The 20,612-nt window shown below is 47.8% G+C and overlaps 1 protein-coding gene across 3 annotated transcripts in view; it reads right to left on the minus strand.

Moving 5' to 3' along the window:
- The window catches only part of TLK2 (tousled like kinase 2), a 2,257,819-nt gene that overhangs the window by 1,829,893 nt on the left and 407,314 nt on the right, over positions 1-20,612 (minus strand). For all 3 annotated transcript variants that reach the window (XM_069634151.1, XM_069634152.1, XM_069634150.1), the window contains exon 5: positions 17,336-17,379. In XM_069634151.1, the coding sequence (XP_069490252.1) occupies positions 17,336-17,379 (44 nt within the window). The remainder of the gene's footprint in view (positions 1-17,335; positions 17,380-20,612) is intronic.

Below are 20,612 nucleotides of genomic sequence, written 5' to 3' on the forward strand. Positions count from 1 at the left end.
GGTGTCCCCATCTGCTGAAGACCTCCTGCAGCGCAAGGTCGTTTAGCTGCCACTTGTAATTGTCCGCTCCAAACCTGCTGAGCCTGTCTGCCTCCAGGTTGGATTCCCCCAGAAGGCGGACTGCAGTGAGGTAGATGTTGTCCGTCCAGGCCCCACTCCCACATGCTGATTGCCAGACAGCACAGTGGAGGGGATCTGGTACCTCCCCGCTTGTTGACATAGTACATGCTGGTCAAATTGTCTGTCTGAATGAGGACAACCTTGCCCCAGACAAGCGAAAGGAATGCTCCGAGCGCCAGATGGCATTCAGCTCCAACCAATTAATGTGGTACTCCGGGTGCTACAGGTACCAGGTAACCAGGTACCAGTTGCTGTGGACGGAGTGACTGTCCAGCGTGGCTCCCCCATCCCTCGAGGGAGGAGTCCGTGGTGATGGTGGGAGGCCAGAAGGGCTTGCCCGTCCATAGGTTGCAGTCCTTGAACCACCATGTGAGGTCCGGGTGGAGAGATGGAGTAACGTTGATACTCTCTGCTTGAGTCCTGCTCCTGGTTTCATGGAAGTGCAGCTGTATCCTCCTCATCCTGAGTCTCGTGTGGGGGGACGGCCAAGAGGACCGCTGACAAGAGACCCAGGACATCCATTGAAACATGATTGGCTCTGCGTAGGAAGCTCTGGGAGCAAATTAGCAATTTCCCACCACAGCCTCTGGTTAACCGCCACCAGCATGGCATCTGCATTGGCCTGACGAAGATGCAAGGACGTGTGTGAATAGAGCTTCTTCCCTTAAGCCTCCAAGATCTTCTCCTCCTTGCCTAGCAGCGCTGCAGAGGAAGAAGCCGAGGACGACTGAGGCTTGGAGTATAGTGATGCTGCGGTAATCACTGAGGAGTGTGGCTGAGGATGGGCCGATAGCAAGAGTGTATCCACCCTCCATCTGCTTGTACTTGGCGTCCAGGTGTTGATTGACTAGTTGGACAGAGTGGGGCTTGAGCCAACCCTTCTTGGCCAAGGAGACCACGTCTTTCTGCATCGGGATTCCTGTCCTAGCAGAGGGGCATAGTGTGAGGACTTCCGCGAGGACCCCCTCTGCTGGTTGGTCGACGGGTTGAGAAAGGCCCAGGTACTCTCCCAGTCCAGCAAGACGTTTGTGGAAGGCCTTGGCTGACGATGGTGTATCAAGGTCCTCATCCTCATCTGTGTCCACCTGGGGTTGCAGAGGATCCGGCACCGGTGGAGGTGTGTTGGAGCCGGAGGCTGCGGCGGAGGCTGGTACGGAACCGCCTGCACAATCGGTTGAGGGGCCGGAGCAGGTGGCAGAGGCTGCGCTGGTACCAGAGGTGCCGGCAGTGGAGAATGCGGCGCTGGAAGTATTCGAGGGAGCACCTCCCTGATGGCGTCCCTGAGGATGTCCCCCATCCGAGGTGACTTCATGAGCCCCAGAAACCTTTCAAAGAACCTGTCCTCAAAGGTTGGAGGGGTGGTAGGTGATACAGAAGGGGTAACAAAGGCTGCTGGAGCCGCTGTAAACCCTGCTCATATGGAGGCAGCGGGAACCTGCCCTCCACAGATGAAGGATAGGCTGTAGGCCACGTACCTGGTGACACCAGTCCCACCTTGACACTCGTTCCTCGACCTGCTCCCTTTCCGGGTGTGGCGGACAGTTGCTAATGTCTGGCGCAGCTGCCATCTTGTCGAGCTGCCTTCCACGTGACTGCGTCATGTTGCTCGGCTCGCTGGGCCCAGCCTCCTCCAGGAATTTGAGTGTGGATCATGAGGCCTACCCCGCTCCTCAGGCCGAGGACTGGTAGGTGTTACACCATCAGCCGGGAGGCCGGTAAAGCTGCATATAGGCGCCTTCTCCGACATATTGCCAGTACTAGGGTGAAGACCCGGTAAGAGAACCTTCTGGTTCCTCAACACTTTCACTGGGAGGATCCACTGATCCCTCGGCCGGTAGGCTGGTAGCTGAGGTAGCCTCTGTGCATTTGCTGGTACGAGAACCTGAGCGGTCCCTCCCACGCAGGTGAGTTTTTGGGAAGGCGTCTCCCTTGCGGGGTGCGATGGAGAAAGAGTGGCCCTACCTTGGGCCTGGATCGATGGTAGACGAGGGCCTCTGGAGGCAATCTCTGGAAGAGCTCCCTCCACCTGGCTAGTCTGTTCTTTATAGACCTTGATGAAAGGGCGTTGCACGCGGTACAGGCTTGCCAGCATTTGTCTGGGCCAAGGCAGCGTAGGCAGATGGTGTGAGGGTCTGAAGTTGGAAAGAGCTTGTCACAGGATCGACACCTGCTGAACCCTATGGAAGTCGGCATGCGCCGGGGAGGAACGAGTACCTGTCATGATAAAAAGGCAAACAAAGACAGAAGAAGAAGTATCTATGGGTGGAATTACATGGCTGAAGCCAAACCCTGGAGGCCTGGTGAATTTGCCCCATTCACATCGACGCAGAAAAGGGGACTGAGGTGTGGCGCTGCAGGGCCGAGTCAGGGCAGCACATGCTCCCCGAGCCGCACCTACACATTTAAAGGCGAATAAGAAGAGCAGAATACAGGTTGACCAAAAAACAAATTCTAATGTCTACATCGGCACTTAAATGGGTGGAATTGAAATCAGCCAAATGTAAATATAAGAACTGGCTGCGTGGCGAAAATCATTTATATTCCAGCAAGATAGCAAAGCCATGGCACTAGCAATGCGCAACAAAAATTCTTCTGGCATGTGACACTTGTTAAATAATCATACTTGTCATCAGCAGGCAGATGTACAACTCAATGGAGTCTCGGAGCAAGCTTGGGTCAATCATTTCACAAGTCTTTATGCTGACCAAAAGTTTGCTGAATGCGTCTATGAACCAGTATCCACCTCATCCTGGCACATGGAAGTCTCGCATTAAACGATCTATAACATCATACAAAAGATCAGCTCATCGGGGGCAGAAGGTCCAGATGGGTTATTGAATCAAATGTTCAAAACACATCCGCAGATATGGGCTCATATTGTCAAAATTTTTAAAGATATATTACACACACGTTGTCTTGGAGGTGATCTATAATAATTCCCATCTTTAAAAAGGGTGATCGATCTGTCCCGGCGAATTATCGACCTATAGAGTTGATAAACGCCCCTGGCAAGATCTTTACTAGGCTTGTACTTCGCGAATTCAATATCTGGACAAAGACCTGTCATCATCGTGACACCAACCAAACAGGGTTTGTAGCTGGTAAGGCAACGAACATTCATTTACTGACCCTGAATGCTATAAAAGCTCAATGTCAGGAGACCAAACAGGTCTTTTTTGCTTTCATTGACCTCAATGCCGCTTTCGATTCGGTCAGCCGCCTCCTCCTGGTGAATAAACTAAGAAGAGACAACTGCCCGATCGCATTGCAAGATATTATCTATTCATTACATTATGCAACATCGGTTAGAATTCGAATCACCCTAGATGGACTATTGTCAAGGAAAATTCCTACATTTAGGGGTGTAAAGCAGGGGTGCTCACTGGCTTCCGCTGTCTTCAACTACTGTATACATGATGTTAAAGAATCACTGTCAAAGGTAATTTCGGACTCTCCCAAGTTGAGTAACCATCAAATTCAATCTCTCATGTATGCCGACGACTTGGTCCTAATTTCTAGGAATCAAGTTGGACTACAGCGCTTACTTGACGCGTTTCAGGAGTATGTTAAAATGAACGAACTTTCGATCAATTCTATGAAAACCCAGATTGTACAATACTCCCCCAGACGCGCAGGACCATCATCGTTCGTCTGGACCATTGGCTCTACCCCTATTGGGATAGTACATGATTATACCTACTTGGGCATTACCTTTGATTGGAATCTGAAAGCTCATGGTCAGTTGGAGCGGGTGGAGAATAAGTTATCAGCCACTTCCCAAGCACGCATTATTATGCATAAATATGGTAAATTCTCTATTCTACCGGCTTGGCATTTTTGGACAAAAAAAAAATCGTCCCAATATTACTTTATGGTCTTGAATCCTTGTCAACTGAATCCCCATTCAAATTTCAGCAATGGGAAGCTAAATTCTGGCGTTCAGTGCTCCATCTGCCACAGTGTACACCAATATCCTGGGTGAGATACGAGTTGGGGTTGCTCTCCCTTCAAGCGCATTACAACTGGCGCCTGTGTCCATTATTCAGGAAATGTTTGCTATCCACAACTGACAATCTGCTGTTAAAAATTCTTTGAAACTATGTCTTTTCAGCTAATGTGTTTGTGAATACCTGGTTGGACAAAGTCTATCATATTCTTGCAAAGGCAGACATAACAATTGATTTATTATTTTCCAACCCTGATAAAGCAAAACTAAAGATTCAGCAGACTGATTGGATTAACACCTGTGAACTTTGTCTAACCTATAGTGATGGTGATATGACCCGCTTCTCTCCAAAAAAAAGTGGGCGTGTTGCCTCCCTATTTAATACAATGTCCATCTCCCAAGTATCGTAATGGCATATTACGCCTTCGCTTTAACCTGTGGATAACGGGTGTATTAAAAGTAAGGCGCGAGCTTGCGCCGGCGGATAAAAATTCTTGTCGATTTTGCAGAATTGACTCAGTCTCCGAGACTCTTGTTCATCTAATCACAGAATGCCCAATGTTAAGACCTAAACGAGAACTCATATTCACCAGACATTGTGAATATTTGTGGAATTTATCCTATTCTGAGTGCTGGGGGGTCCTACTGGGATGTAACAATATGGCAATTCAACTTGCTGCTATTAATTTTCTTGTTAGCTTGAACCTAGATGACGATAATTGACAATGTGTACATTACTCATGTAAGCAATGCCTCCATAGGTATTAATAGTTTAATAGCTTGTTTGTTAGTTTGCGTTTGCCGTTGATTGGATGCTGCTTGTATATTTATTTATTCTATTTTATTTCATGTGTATAAATTCTATCTAAATTCTGATATTAATGTAACTATGAAGACATGTAATTTTTAAGTATCATTTTATGTATCCTGTATATGAAAAGTAATATGAATTTTTTGTATCATTTTGAAAGGTTGATTAATTTCAGCCAAATCAAATAAAAAATAAATAAAAAAATAAGGTTTTTTTCTGGTGAAAAAGCTTCAGTCTCCCGTCGGGACGCAAGAGTACATATTTACGCACATGTGTCATCCCAACTGAAGTTGGTACTCATTTGTCGGCTTCAGAAGTATGAAAGGCTGAGTTGGCCTTGCCGGGATTTGAACACGAGACTTGCTCCTCTTCTTCCTAGGCCTCTTATCGATAATAAAAACAAAAATAGTTCAATTGTTAAACAATTTAATGTTAAAATCTTTGATCTCAAAAAGTATATCTTGAGAAAGTTGATTTAATGATCGTCGACCTCACAACCTCAGTTAAACGTTGAACAAAACTATTATTAAAATAAAGTCGAACACTGTGTACACCCTGTGGAGATGTAACATTTTAAAAAGACATATTTGAAATTGTACCAGATAACCTTCCAAGATGTCACAGGCAGTTGGTGAGAAATCATCCTGCAAAACATAGTGAATAAATTGTTGCTGCGTAAAGTATGTTGCGTTGTAATGTTTTATTTTTTAACCTTTTCAAATTTTCAGTAGGTAGGTAAAGTTTATGAAAAAAAAAATACACCATTCATATAGTGAAAGGTTCTATGTTATTCAGTTACAAAGTACGTTTTTGTGATGGTTTACTTTCATTGTTGCATGCGTTTGGGCAATAAATGCAAGTTTGTTGATCGAATAATTTGCAATTTGCCAACAGTATAGTAAATTCTCAAAGAATTATCACTTATCTTAAATTTAAACATGATATTGTTAATCAACAACTATTAATATAATTTAATAAATTTGCACTTCTGAAACCTTATCCTCCAGACCGGTTGCAGTAAATTAATAGTACATTGTTGAAGTTCCAACATCCCCCTATATCAAAGTAATTGTTATAAGGATGTAAAAGCAAAATGTAAAAAAAACATTACATGCAAAAGATGGTTGATATTGACATACATGCATAAATGCCACTTTGCATCAATAGTAAATATTATACATAACAATGATCAATAATTTTTAAGTTGAACTTAAGCATATAAATATATTGTGTAGTCGCATCTGAAGGATTAGTATAAAAAAAGGACTTCAAAGTTGAGTGAGGTTGCTGTAGACTCCGGAATAGTGATCGATGTAGAATCTCGGTTCTTCATTCAATGTATATATTCATACCAGTGTTAATAGAAAATGTACATTAGTATTATCATTTAGACCACATCAAAAGCTCTAAAATCAGTTTATGTTCCAGTTGCGTGGCTTCACCATTTGGATGTTGGACGTGTCTTCAGTTTCCTCCATGGTAACGGTCTGTACTTCCATCAGTACGGTCTACGCAAAGACATACATGGTAATTAACACATCTAACAAAATAATCTATTTTAAAGGATGCTATATAAGTATTTATAAAGGCTCCCATCGCACTGAACTATTAATGTATCCCTAAATTAGGGATACATAAAGTAATCTAAAATGAAAAATGTATAAACCACAGTACATTGTGTCGCAAAGGAAACTTGTGCAATAAAATATCAACGGAAATATTCCCCAAAAACTCAAAACCATTCATCATGTTACCTTTGCACACACTATTCCAATACTCTCAGTGATTATTTAGAAGACATATTATACAGACACATTTAGAACATACCAACATAAATCTGCAGTTCAAATGCCATATTCTTATCAAATTTAAATTCTTTGGAAATACATGCATCACTATGACTTTTAGCATGGGTGATATTGGGGCAAAACAAAACGATAAATTAAAGCATGGTTAGATTGTAAATAGTAGATTAACCAGGTTACTCACCGTAGTGACCACCTTACTCTTAAGTCCATAGTCCCCTTTCCTCCATACTTATGGGACATTCCCTCCGTCCTGTGGGAAAGGACTAGAGCGCTTTGTAAAGCATCAAAAAATCTTTGCAAAATTGTTTTGTCCTTCCTCTCTTTCTATGCGGGATACTGCACGTGGCAGTAACCCCGCCCATTTTAGCTCCGCCCTGCGCATCGCCCATCAGTCCTTTTCTATCGCCAGGTCAGAGACCTTTAAGCAATAACAGGGGAACCTTATTAGAGGGGATGGCGGGCGGGCGTATGGATGAAAAGGGACTATGGACTAAGAGTAAGGTGGTCACTACGGTGAGTAATCTGGTTAAAATCCTACGTCCAGTCCCCTTTCCTCCATACTTATGGGAGATTCCCAAGCACTCCTTACAGGAACTACAAGGGAATGGAAACCCCTTACTGAAAAAGGTTCTTCAACACAGCCTGGCCAAACTGAGCGTCAGATCTGGAGCTCAGGTCGAGACAATAATGCAGCTGCTTTTGCAATGGTCTCCCAGGGGACATATTTCTGAAAGGCAACTGCAGCTTCCTTGCCCCGCACCAGGTGTGCGTGAATACCTTTGGGAGGCTGCAACCCTTGGACAGTGTAAGACTCTGTGATGCAAGCCGCAATCCATCTGAAGATAGTTGCCTTAGAAGCCTGTCTGCCTTGTGGATTACCAAAGGTCACCAATAGTTGAGAAGAGCTTCTAAATTCCGATGTTCTGTCTAAATAGAAATTAAGAGCCCTTCTAACATCCAAACAATGCAGAACCATTTCCGCGTCTGAAGCAGGGTTTGGAAAGCAGATCGGCAGGGAGATTGACTGATTCAGATGGAAATCAGAGACCACCTTCGGCAGGAAGGAAGGATTTGTCAGTAGGACCACCTTATCCTTGTGGAAAACCAAAAAGGGATGCTCCACTGACAAAACCTGGAGCTCACTAACGCGCCTCGCTGAAGTAACGGCAACCAAAAAAGACCCCTTCCATGAAAGGTGCTTAAGGTCCACCGTGGCTATCAGTTTGAAAGGCTTATGGCACAACGCCGTAAGGACCACGTTCAGATCCCACCTCGGGTGCGGTTTGCGAACTGGGGGATAAAGGCGCGTCAAACCTGCAAAATGTCTCCTAATCACTGGATTAGACAGAGAATAAGAGCATTGGTCCGTGGATAGGTAGGCGGATACTGCCGAAAGATACATTCTGCATGACAAAACGTGAATACCCGACTCTGCAAGGTGGGATATGATGGACAGCACAGTGTCAATCGTAGCCGCCCTTGGGTCCAGCTGTTTGCCTAAGCACCAATGACAGAACCTAAGCCATTTGCTCTTGTACTGAGACCTGGTCGAGGGTTTCCTGGCTGCCTGAATAATGCGCATGTTATCAGCAGACAGGTTGAGATGTTCTAAGGACCTGAACTCAGGCACCACACCGCCAAGCTGAACGATTGTGGGGAGGAGTGCCACAGCTGCTGACCCTGGTGAAACAGATCGGGAGTCACTGGTAGCCTGATCAGTGCACACACTGACAGGTGTTGAAGTCCTGAGAGCCAGAACCCGGCCGGCCACCACAGGGTTATGAGCAGAAGCGAACAGTTCACCATGTTCTTTAGATTGCAAATCGTCTGATGAATTAGATGTAGAGACGGGAAAGCATAGGCCCTCATGTTGTGCCAAGGAATCTCAAGAGCGTCCCCCAGAGACAAGGCTCCCAGGCCGTTCCTGGAGGCTTACAGAGGAAGCTTCTTGTTTGCCGACATCGCAAAGAGGTCCACCTCTGGTGTGCCCCAACGCAGGAAAATCCATGAGAGGATCTCTGCCTTCAGCTCCCATTCGTAGCGGACTATCGACCGCCGACTGAGGGCGTCTGCCGTAATATTCAGCTGGCCCGGAATGTGGACTGCTACCAGCCAGACACCATGACGAATCGCCCACTCCCAAATTTGGATGGACAGGTCCACAAGCGGGGGAGACTTGGTGCCCCCTTGCTGGTTGATATAATACATTGACACCACATTGTCCGTGCGGATATGGACCACTTTAGTGCAAGCTTTGAGCGCCAGGAAAATCGCCAGGAGCTCCAGATGATTTATATGAAGGAACAAAGGTTCGAGACCTGAAGAAGATCCAACGTCGCACCCCACCCCAGTTTGCAGGAGTCTGTCATGACCGTCACCATCGGGGTTGGGTCCTGAAAACCCGCACCCACCGAGAGGTTGCTGAAAGACTACCACCAGTCCAGGTCCGTCCTCATGGAAGCCATAATCAAAATCAACTTGGAGTCCGGATCCACAGCCTGACGTCAGGAACTCCAAAGAGCCATCTGAGTCCACCTCATCTTGAGATGAGCGAGAGGTAGAGCCAAAACGCACGAGGCCATGAGGCCCAGAAGCCTCTGGAACCACCAGGCCGACATGCTCTCCGACTGCGCAAACATCTGACACGTGGCCAACAGATCCGCCATTCTGTCCTCGGTCAGGTAAACCCTGCAGTCGATCGTGTTCCAGCGAAAATGCAGGAAAATCGAGTGCTGGGAGACCGTCATTGAAGATTTCCACCAGTTCACCGACATCCCGAACAAGAGCTGGAGGAGAGACTGAAGATTGCACGCAGGTTTCAGCGGGCAAGGGCTGCGCAGGAGCCAATCATCTAAGTACGGATGCACACGGATACCCTGCAGGCAAAGATGGGCCGCGATCACCGACATCTTCGTAAAGACACGCCAAAAGGAAGCACTCGGAACTGGAAATGCTCCTCTCCCACCGAGAAACAGAGGTATCCCCTGTGTGGATTCCAGATCAGTATATGCATGTACGCATCCTGAAGGTCCACCACGCTGAGCCAATCGTCCATCTGTAAAGAGGATCTTATCTGGCTGGGTGTGATCATCTTGAATTTCTCTTGGGGTAGGAAAAGATTGAACTGGGCAAGGTCTAGGATGGTGCGCATGCCAGCCTGGTTGGGTTTGGGCATCGTAAACAGTCGGGAGTAGAAGCCCTCCCCTCGCTCCCCTAGGGGAATGGGTTCCACTGCTATGAGGTCCAGCAACTTCTGACGCTCGGCTCTGAGGGAGGGCGACCCCGACTGCTGAAAAGGAGTTGCAGGGTGGAGTAGGGGGTAGAGGTAAGCGGAAGCCCGCCCGAGCGACTGACAAGACCCACCGGTCTTCAGTGATGGTCTGCCACGCCTCCCAATGATACGCAATGCGTCCTCCCACCGGGGTCTCGTGCGAGCGCAGAGAACCCTCATTTGGCAGGTTTTTTGGTGGTGTTACCACCTGAACCGGAGGAGGAGGCTGAGGAACGGGAGAAAAACCGAGTCCGTTGCTGCCTGCGGCGGGAACTCCCTGAAGGGGTATCCACTCTGCAGGATTTCCAATCTAGAAACCCCCTGAAACCAGAGGAAGGCCAGCTTTGTGACAACCGTCTCTGGGTCCTAAAAGGGGTTTTAACCAGGACGGACAAGGACTTGGCTGCCTAGGTGCTGTCCTTCGTTTTGGTCAGCTCCACATCCGTTGAGGAATGAAAAAGCTCTTTACTGTCATACAGCAGGTCCAACACTTTGTCCTGCACCTCCTTTGAGAACTTGGTGGCATCCAACCAAGCCTGCCGAGAGGTATCAACCCCAAGCATAAGGCCCTGAGCCGAAGTGTCAACGTGATGAGCCATGGCCTCCAGCAGATCCTGGGCCAAGACCCTGGCATCCGACAATCCCGCCTTAAAGTCCTCCAGCTTCTCGACCGGAATGAACTCCTCGAACTCCAACAGACCTTTCCACATCTTCATATTCGCCCCCGCTAACAACAGCTCTGCATTGGCCTGCCGTAGCTGCAGGACTGAGTTAGCGAAAATCTTCCTCCCAAGGGAGTCGAGGAGCTTGTCCTCTTTCCCCAGGACCTGAGTAGCCGTCTAAGAAGAGTATGCTGCAGGCCTAGACTGTAAAGTGGCCACAGCCACCTCCGAGGAGGGGGGCGGACAAGATGCTAGGGCCACCTCTTCTGAAGAATGCAGCCTGTAGTGCGCGTCAATTTTCTTATTGACGAAAAGTCCAGAGTGTGGTTTCTCCCAGACTCTAAGGACCTCAGCCAAAACGTCCTTCTGCAAGAACAGGCAGATACGCTCCGAAGGAGACAAGGTGAAAAGCCCCAAAAGCACACTCTCCTGCAGAGCGGTTGGTTTGGGCACTGGAACATCCAATAGACACATCATGTCCAGCACCCGGTCGTGAAAGGCTCTAATAGAGCGGGGCTGGTCTTCGCTGTCCTGATCGCCCTGCACATCATCCGACAGGTCAGGATCCTGCTGAACCACGTCGGGCACTGCTTTGTCCACCGGGGACAACGGAGGCAAGGGCGGAAGGGTAGAGTGAGGCACCGCAGGCAAAGGCGGCACTGGCGGAACCACCGGAGGCGCGGACGGAGCCGGTGGTGCAGGCGGGCATAGCTCCCTAAAAGGACCCTTGAAATACTCTCTCATGGGGTCAGTACGCCAGAGTACCTGAAATTTGCCGAAAAAAGTGTCCTACGGAGAAAGCTTTGGAGCCGCCGGAGAAGGCCTCTCATGAGGGGGATAATTCCAGGGACGCAGAGGGGAGTGTTGCCAAGCAGGCCCATCCCCAGAGGTGTCCACATAAATCAAGGTTGCCAAACCCACAGGCAGCGAGATGTTGTGCGGAAGGGGCATCCGAGCGTTCCAGTCGTAAACTGGACGAAACGGATGCGCACAAGGAACCTTATGTTCACTAACAGAACTAATCCCTACACCTGAGGCCGATGGCATAGTTGTAGGGGAAGTGCCCAAAATGGCCACCGTGGTCATGGCGGGAATGGTCGCCATTTTGCCGTCACCTGAGGGGAACAGCGGCACGTGTGGAAGTGAGGCATAGGTCCCCACCGGTGGATCAGGGGTCTTCATTTTAGCCTTTACACAAGGAACCTTGGCCGGGCTGGTACTATACAGCCTGGGATGTTTCTGTGACATACCAATAGCCAAACTAGCCTTCACAGGAAGGACCTCAGCACTGCCAGTAAAGGAGGAGCTACGGTTCGGAAACTCACTCCTTGCCACCTCAACGGTTCTGGCGTCGCCACAAGAGCAGGAACGGTGAGAAACACCTTTCACCGATAAGGCCTCCTCAGGCCTCTCAGAATTGTTGGTTGCCTTAGCCCATGTACGAGGGACCTAGGACCCGAGTCTGGTAGAAGCCTCTTCATGGCGGGTCTCGTACATACGTTCGGTATCACCAAGCCCAGCCGAGGCCTCAGGGCGCACCCCGGTACTTTTGAGGGAAGCCGATAAGGAGACCTCGGAGCGAGCTCCGGTACCCCATGACTCAGTAGAACTAGGTCAAGCCCAGGGACCGTATCTCTCCAGGACTGAAATCTCTTCACTGGCTCCCAGTGGCTGCGAGGATTAAGTTCAAAACCCTCTGCATTGTCCACAAGGCCTTCTGGGGCTTGGGGCCTAAATACCTTCAACTCTCTCTTCCTAAATATCTTCCTTCACGAGCCCTTCGCTCATCCGTCTCCAACTCCCTCATGGTCAGCCGCTTCTCTAAGCAACAAGCTGGGGGTAGATCTCTCTCCGCAGCAGGGTCCTCCCTCTGGAACAGCCTTCCTGCCTCCCTGAAACTCGAGGAGAACCATCTCCGGTTCCGGAAGCACCTCAAAACCTTCCTCTTCGCTTCTGCCTTCTCTCTCCCTCTCCCCTGCTAAACCTGCTTAACTCCCCACTGAAGTCTGCACTAAACCTGCATCTGGGCCACTCTCAGTGACCTCGGTCCAGGGCCCAGCCACTCTCCACTTGCACTGCCTCCCTGGCTCCCCCTGCACTGTGGGACTGTCACTGTATCCCTACAGCCCCCTTCCCAGCACTTGCTCTGCACTTACCTCGCACTTGCCACCAGCCGGCCCTTTTATTTATTATTTATTATTTTATTACGCTACTTACCTTGTACTGCACTTCCCCCCCACCTCCTTCCCCCTGCACTTTCTCCTTTTCCCCTTACCTCTGCACTTGCGCGATCTGAATGACACCTGGCCTAGTAGGATCGTTTGTCTGTCTTCCCCTTGTTTCCCTCCCTCCCTGCCTCGTCGCGCCTTGAAACACTTGTGTATAGGCGCGTTACAAATACCATATCATATCATATCATATCAATACAAGCATCCCCCACAGGAGGGGCCTCGGAGTGTACTCCAGTGTCCACAGGCCCCTTGCGGAGACCCGCAGAGAAAACTTTGGTACACTTTTTAGGCCCAGAAGGCACCTCAGGGCAAGCCCCCCGTGACAGAGCGGTTGACGCTCCTCCCAGACCGGGAAGACCCCGGGAAGGAGTCCCCCGGCCAGGGTGCCCTAAAAAGTAAAGAACTCACCGGGTGTTTCTTCTTTTCGTCTATGAACGTAAGAAAATCCAATGGGGGAGAGCGTTGGACCACCTCCCACCGCTCCAATCGACATTGAAGCACCCGGACCGAAAGGGAATCACAATAGAAACATGAGTCCCAACGGTGATCGGGACCCAAACACTCTAAACAAAGAGGATGGGGATCCACCCTCGCGAAGCGCCACTGATAAGAGGAACAATTCGGAAAGTCTAGCTTAAATGGCATAGACGGACTACTATGCAATCGCTAGCAAGAGCCAGAGAGGAGGAAAAAAGGAAGAAATTCTTCCGCAGATGCAAGTGCGTCCAGTCCCGAACGAGTGGAGAAAAGGACTGATGGGCGATGCACGGGTGGAGCTGAGATGGGCGGGGTTACGGCCATGTGCAGTACCCCGCGTAGAAAGAGAAAAAGGACAAAAAACATTTGCAAAGATTTTTTTATGCTTTACAAAGTGCTCCGGTCCCGTCCCACAGGACGGAGGAATGTCCCATAAGTATGGAGGAAAGGGGACGGGACGTAGGAGTAAGATGGTGCTATCCGTTGTAGATTGCAGAGATGTTTTCTTGGTAACTCCCAGTGTTTATAAAGGTTTACAGAAGTGGCTGTGTATGCGAATGTCTGACGTTTTCTTTCACACCCACCAGGCCTCTTGACCTCAATCCAGCTAGTGCAGCCCCATAGCGAGCATACAGTCACAGATGCAAACTGCCATTGATACCGGAGGGGGGATTGATGTACATGAGGGAAGCACAATAGGACCGGAATATAGCCTAAGGGGAGTCTGGAGACAACGGGTCTGGGGTGGCTATGCGGCCAATGGTCCCCCATGCGAAAGAACCCTTTGAGGTGTACATGGTATTCGGCACCCTGTGCGTTCCCATCCACCCAGCCCCCTTATGAGCACATGGCCACAGCTGCGAACTGCCATTGATACCGGGGGTGGTGGGGATGGATGCGGATGAGGCCAGCGCAATAGGCCTGGTACACAGTCAAAGGAACCATACATATGTTGATTGCAGGGACAGGGTCTTCAAAGGGGAGACAGGAGACACTGGGTCTGAGGTGGCCATGTGGCCAATGGTCCTCGTGCAAAAGAACCCTTTGAGGTGCACATAGTATTCAGCACCTTGTGTGTTCCCCATACACCCAGATGAGCACACGGCCACAGGTGGGAACTGCTATTGATACCGGAGGGTGATGGATGTGGAGGAGGTGAGCGCAATAGGCCAGTAAACCTGTTAAAGCACACCGATCTTTCATGCTCCTCTTAGATGTGTGGATGTGTTGTGGACTTCAAACACATTTCTAACTTTTCATATTAACCCGTTTCTTTATTTTTTTTTTATGTTATTTGGTACAGTGGATGGCAATGACAAACTACAAATTGTACTGTTGCGGTTGAGGTACTGTCTGTATAAATCCCTGGTATTGTCCCTAGTCACTGGGGAATTTCTCACAAATGGCTCGAAACACAGAAGCAGGTATTACTCATCGAACACGGAATCCCAGTCTTCCATCAGTCCACCATGTAATCGCATGATAGTCCACAAGCCTGTACCACCTGTGTAAGAGATTTGTAAATAGTTTACTTGAATAAACCCAATAATTGCATTTATTTTGTTTGCACCACCTTCTTAAATTTAAGGGATTGTTATGCTTTAAAGAACTGACAGTGTTTGTGATTTCAAGTAGGGATCAATTAGAAATGCGAACGCCCATTCCAGCAGAAACAGTTTGGGATATAGGGCAATATAGTTTTTAACTTCCAAGTGAAAGAAATGTAATTGTTCGGGCGTTAAATCTAATGATGAATAATTTGGTTTGAGATTAGAAAGAGAAATATATTTAATTTACAGAAAAAAAATCTTTTGTCAGTGATCCTTCGAAGGTATAATGATGTAGGAGAACAACATAAAATGTAAGCTGTCTCGGGTGTCCGACATACAACATATATAGAGTAAACTTACTCGTTACTTGGATTACGAGGGTGAGCTGCAGCTCGAAGTTCCTGCATAAGGACCATCATCATTCGCAAGGCAGATCTTGTAAGGCTCACTTGTGTCTGTCTTTACTGTTGCTACCATGAGTTCCTTACATTTACCATTGCTTGCTTTGCCACTATTCACTTGTTGCACTTTCATATATTCTTATGGCTCTTGCCAATGCTTCTTTTCTCAAGTTACAGAGTTCCTTTATAGCATGAGGTGTCACAAAACTTCTTTCATTCAGATCAGTATTCAACAGTACTTGCTTTGATTCAAATCTGTATTCAAAAGTGCCCGCTTTCCTTCGGATCGGCACTGCTGCCCCAGTGTCCCCTTTCCTAGGTTGACTCACCGATCGGTGCTTATGGTGCTCCAGCAAGGCTTCCGGCCATCACGAGTTCTCTCTCCCCTGTGGCGTCTCATTCGGTCTCCACAGGGGCTCTCTTTGGCTTCGCTCCTGCCACTGATGTGCCTCTCGCAGCTCGGGCCTCACTCCAAAGCTTTGCCTGGTCACGCTGGTTCCCTTTCCGTACTTCGGCACAGGCCTCCAGCTTCCTTCAGTCTTGCTTCCCGCTGCACACACACTGCATCTAATCGAGGCTTTCGAGCACTCAGTCTGCCACCTTCTAGGAGTGGTCTGCGCTCCTCCAGCAGTCCGAAGATCCGCTTACACAGCAGACTCCAATTTCACTGTTGTTCCTACTTTTAAACTTCCGGACAGGTTGATTGGTCCAAAAAGGACTAGAGCGCTCATTGCCGGTTTGGGAGTTCTGCATTGCTCTCGCTCGTCTCCTCCTTCAATAGCCTATAAAGGCCTGGGGGTGGCGGACTCATTATGAAAGGGAAATGGGGGATACCGTATCTCACCCAAGGGTGCCTCGTCTCCATTCCCCAAGTCTCCTCCACCCAGGTAGTCCTCCCTTGCATATCCACCCCAGGGTCAGTATCCAATAGCGACAGCCTTTCCCTGGCCACCTGGGAGGAGGATACGTTGAGGAAAGAAGTGAGAACGCCCTCAGATTCCTCACAAATGACATGAAGGAAAAAGAAACTCCAAAAATATTTGCCATACACTAATAAAATACTTGATAAGTACAGTGGATTGGTGTAGTGACGCACGTTTATGAGGGTTGTCAAGGAAACAAACTTACTTTTCTGCAAAGCCACTATGCTATTGGAATTGTTGTAATAGAAATACATTGACATTTGGTTAAACATACTCTCTACAAAGGTAGCGAATTGTGCAAGTTAAGCCTCAAAATCAGGGCTCAAATTAGCACTCGCTACCAGCCACTGGAGAGTGATAAATGGCTGGTGGCGGGTAAGAAATGTTGTGCTATGTGCATGTAGAGAGGAGTGGGTGAGTGACTTTATATGCTGGCTAGTAGCTTGCTAGCTGAATTGTTTAACCCTCTGCAAAACAACCATTTTTCTTATAAAGTTATTTTTCTGTTGGAGCAATGAATCAAACACATGTTACGATACATCCACAACAGTTAGTCAAGTTATTTCTTAGTTGTGATAACAAGTTTAGAGTGCCTAGATTTATAAGAATGAATTAACCCGTAGGCTTTGCAAAGGTTGCAGACAGTTGAACTTCCCTCAAAAAGGTAACCAGAAGTATGTCAAATCAACCTTGGAAAAAGCACGAGACACAAGAAACTAATAATAAAAAAAGGTACAGATTCAAGTATACAATCAATGAACAGTGGCCATAAATTATCATCTCTTTCTGATAACTGTCTTTTGAAATAACAATTTCCTGTCGAAAACCTGAAAATCACTCCCCATTAGGCACTGGTCATGACAGCATAACCGTGCAACCTCTAATTCTGATCAGATTAAGTGTAGCGCCACAGGTAAAGCATTTGAAGTTCATATTCTCCCATAAGTACATTAAGCTTTTCGGTGCCCTGGATTATGTGGTAGAACCGATATGCATGTTCGACGTGCTGGTGGGGCTTAAAATCTGCTGCATGATCGCTCCCCCACCACGATGAAGGGTAAAATGTAAATCTATGACAGTGCCCCCCCCCTTGACTCCTGGAAGTGAAATGGTTAATACAGTGCAAATGACTTACCTCAAAATAGTCACTAATTTTATGTCCTCTGGGAGTGTTTTTACCTAAAAGAAAAAAAAGGAGATTTAAGTTAAGGCATGTCCCCGGGACTCGTGAAATAAGTTGCTGGAGCATAGGTAGCTGGAAAACCCATGTGGTAGAATGGAAAATAAATAACTTAAAACATTAGCCATTAAACATGGGTATCTTCTTTAAACTAATTAATAAATTAATATTCTCTATGCATGGGCAGAATCCCAAAACACATTTCTCAGAAGAGAACCATTAGTAAAAAACCTATTTTTTGCAAAGGCAATGTTTGTAAAGTATTTTATCTTTAAGTCCCAGAAACAGTAAGTGAAAAACGGTTTGTGTTTTTGTCTACATATAGAAAGTAAACAAGAATTGGATAAATGCTCTCAATCCTACTTTTTGCATAGGAGAAAAATGGGGGAAAAAAAATAGAGCCACTGACGACTTAATACAGTAACATTTTACCTGCAGTTTTTTCATTCTGATTAGAGAACCCTAGAACACAGTGCTAAACGGAGAAAACGTTTTTCTCAGATAATTTGTTTCCAAAATGGCACTGTTAAAATGTGATATTCACATGCAGGTTTACGGATAGAAAAAATATATTTTTCTAGTCCGCATTTTCATTGTGCTCTTTTTTTTTTCCCCAGACCCTCTTCACGCACCAAGCTTGCACCGTTTAATACATTTCTAAATTGCAATGACTAAGTAACAAAACATGCAAGTTAAATTACAGCTAGTTTGATTGCCACTGTGTATAGATTTCCAGGACCGTCATGACATGCCATGGCGAAGGAGAAAATAAGGCGCCCAGTTTTCAGGCAGCAGTAATCACGGGTACAACCATTTACGTCTATGGAAAAAATGGAACCAACACTGATGTGGAATGACCCAGTTCCATTTGTGCCATGTATGTAGGCATGTATTTCAATAAACGCACAAGTTAACTTTTTACGTGACAAATAATAAACAGGGGGGTAAAAGGCTTCAAAAGCAGCAGCAGGATAGAACACTTCAAGATCTGAGGATTCTGGATCCTCAATAATGCATGAGATTTAAAACTGCGACACGTTCAACAGAATATATTGAGACGTGTGCACTGGACGCCAGAGCTAATGCACAAGCTCAGTTTGCTAGGCAGGGATGAGCTGCAACCTCAGCAGAATGATCATCCAGTTCCATCATATGCTCTAAAGAAATGCTTGAAGATGGGAGAAGAGACACCCCTCTTTTAACACATCAGACGCTTTAATACCTGACTATGCTTAATATTTTAGCCCCTGGCATACAAGCGGGGGAGGGTGGGTGGGATGTATGGAGGAAAGGGGACTAAGGACTACAAGTCTATGAGTACTTTAGTCACTACAGTGAGCAACTTTAATTACTCATACGTCTCGTTCCCTTTCCTCCATCTTTGGGGGTGATTCCACCGAACAAGACGATTGGGTGGAGCTGTGACAACCTGCCTCATACTTAAAAAAGCAAAAAGGTTCTTCAGGACCGCCTCACCGAACTCTGCATCCAGTCTGGAGCTGTTACCCAGGGAACAGTTCTTACAGAACACAGACGGAGTGGCCCAAGTGGCCACCCTGCTGATGACATCCCAAAAAGCATGTCTCTGGAAGGTGACTGCCGTAGGCTCTGCTCTGACTGCATGGGCATGGATCCTTGCGGGAACCGGCTTAGCCATGGCTGTATACGCCTCCGAAAGGGCCTCAACCATCCAACTGGCAATAGAAGCTTTGGAAGACTGGTTGCCGAGAGACGAGCCTCCCAAAGGTGATTAACAAAGCATCAGACTTCCTGAAGGGTTTCGTCTGGGGGCGAGAGAACTTGAGCACTCTTTAGGTCCAAAGGATGCAATGCACTTTCAAAGGGTTCGGAAAGAACACCAGCAGACACATTTCCTGATTCAATTGGAATGGAGAGACCACCTTGGGCAAGAAGTTTGTATGAGCGTGCAATATGACCTTGTTGTTATGAAAAGTGGTGAAGGGCTCGCATGACGACAAAGCCTGCAGCTCGCTGACCCTGCGTGCAGAAGTGAGCACAACCAATAACACTGTCTTCAGTGTCACCAAATGGATGTACACAGAGGCCATCAGTTCAAAGAGCTTGCGCTGTAAGACTGCAAGAACCACATTAAGGTCCCAGACCAGATGCGGCATATGTACCGGAAGGAAGAGCCAGGGCAACCCCTTGCCTTAACCACTGGGTTGGCTGCTGAAATAACGTGCTCTGGGGAATTCTTGTAGACCCTAATGTCTGCCAGATAGGTGCGTCAGGTATCGACCTGAAGGCCAGAAGGAGCCAGATGAGCAGAAAAAGCCAGCACGTCGTCCAGGGAGCAGGCGAGGGGGGGGGGGGGGGGTCCAGCCCCTTGTCACAAACCCAGTGGCAAAATCTAGTCCATTTACTCTTGTACTGAGATCGTGTAGACAGCCTTCTGGCCTCCAGTATGATGTCCCAGTTGTCCTCCGAGGACTGAGCGTGGTGCAGTTTCAACTGGCCAGGAACCAGGCCGCTAAACCCAGCCTGGCTGGGTCCGGGTGCTCCACTGTGCTGCCCTGCAGCATCTGGAAACCCCTTGCTGGGGTTTGCTAGATGGACCGGCCCCTGGGAACACAACTGCAGCAGATCCGAGAACCAAGCACTCGATGTCCAGTGTGGGGCAATCAGGATGACGCTGCAGCCTACCAAGGCTTGGAATTTGCAGAGGGTGTGCTGGAACAACAGAGGAGTAAATGCATAGCACTTGTGGCCGTGCCAGCAGAGCTGAAATGCATCCCCCAGAGACCCTGATCCCGTCCTGCTCATGAAGCAAGCCTAGGGCACTTGGAAATCAGAAGAGATGCAAATAAGTCCATGCCCGAAAACCCCCATCTCTGGAACAGGGGCAACAAACAGTTGATGTGTAACTTCCATTCGTAGGTGTTGAACCCCAGGTGGGTGATTTGATCTGCTTCCGCACTATATTCCCCAGGAGATGGACCGAGGAGATCCATATCCCCTCCGACAGAACCCATTCCCAAATTGACCCTGCCTCCAAGCACAGGAGGGGGGGAAAAGAGTGCCACCCTGCTTGATCAAGTAGAACATAGTTGTGGAATTGTCGAACCTGACCAGAACTGCCTTGTCCCTGATGAGCGGTAAAAAGGCCCCAAGAGCCAGTCCCATCTCCCTGATCTCAAGCAGATTGATAAACAAGATAGCCTCCGTCCTGGACCCCACCCCATAAATCGAGTAGCCCGCCAGAGTAGCCCCC

Source organism: Ambystoma mexicanum, chromosome 13 (assembly GCF_040938575.1).
Source record: "Ambystoma mexicanum isolate Mex_15411 chromosome 13, UKY_AmexF1_1, whole genome shotgun sequence".
NCBI classification, from domain to species: Eukaryota; Metazoa; Chordata; class Amphibia; order Caudata; family Ambystomatidae; genus Ambystoma; species Ambystoma mexicanum.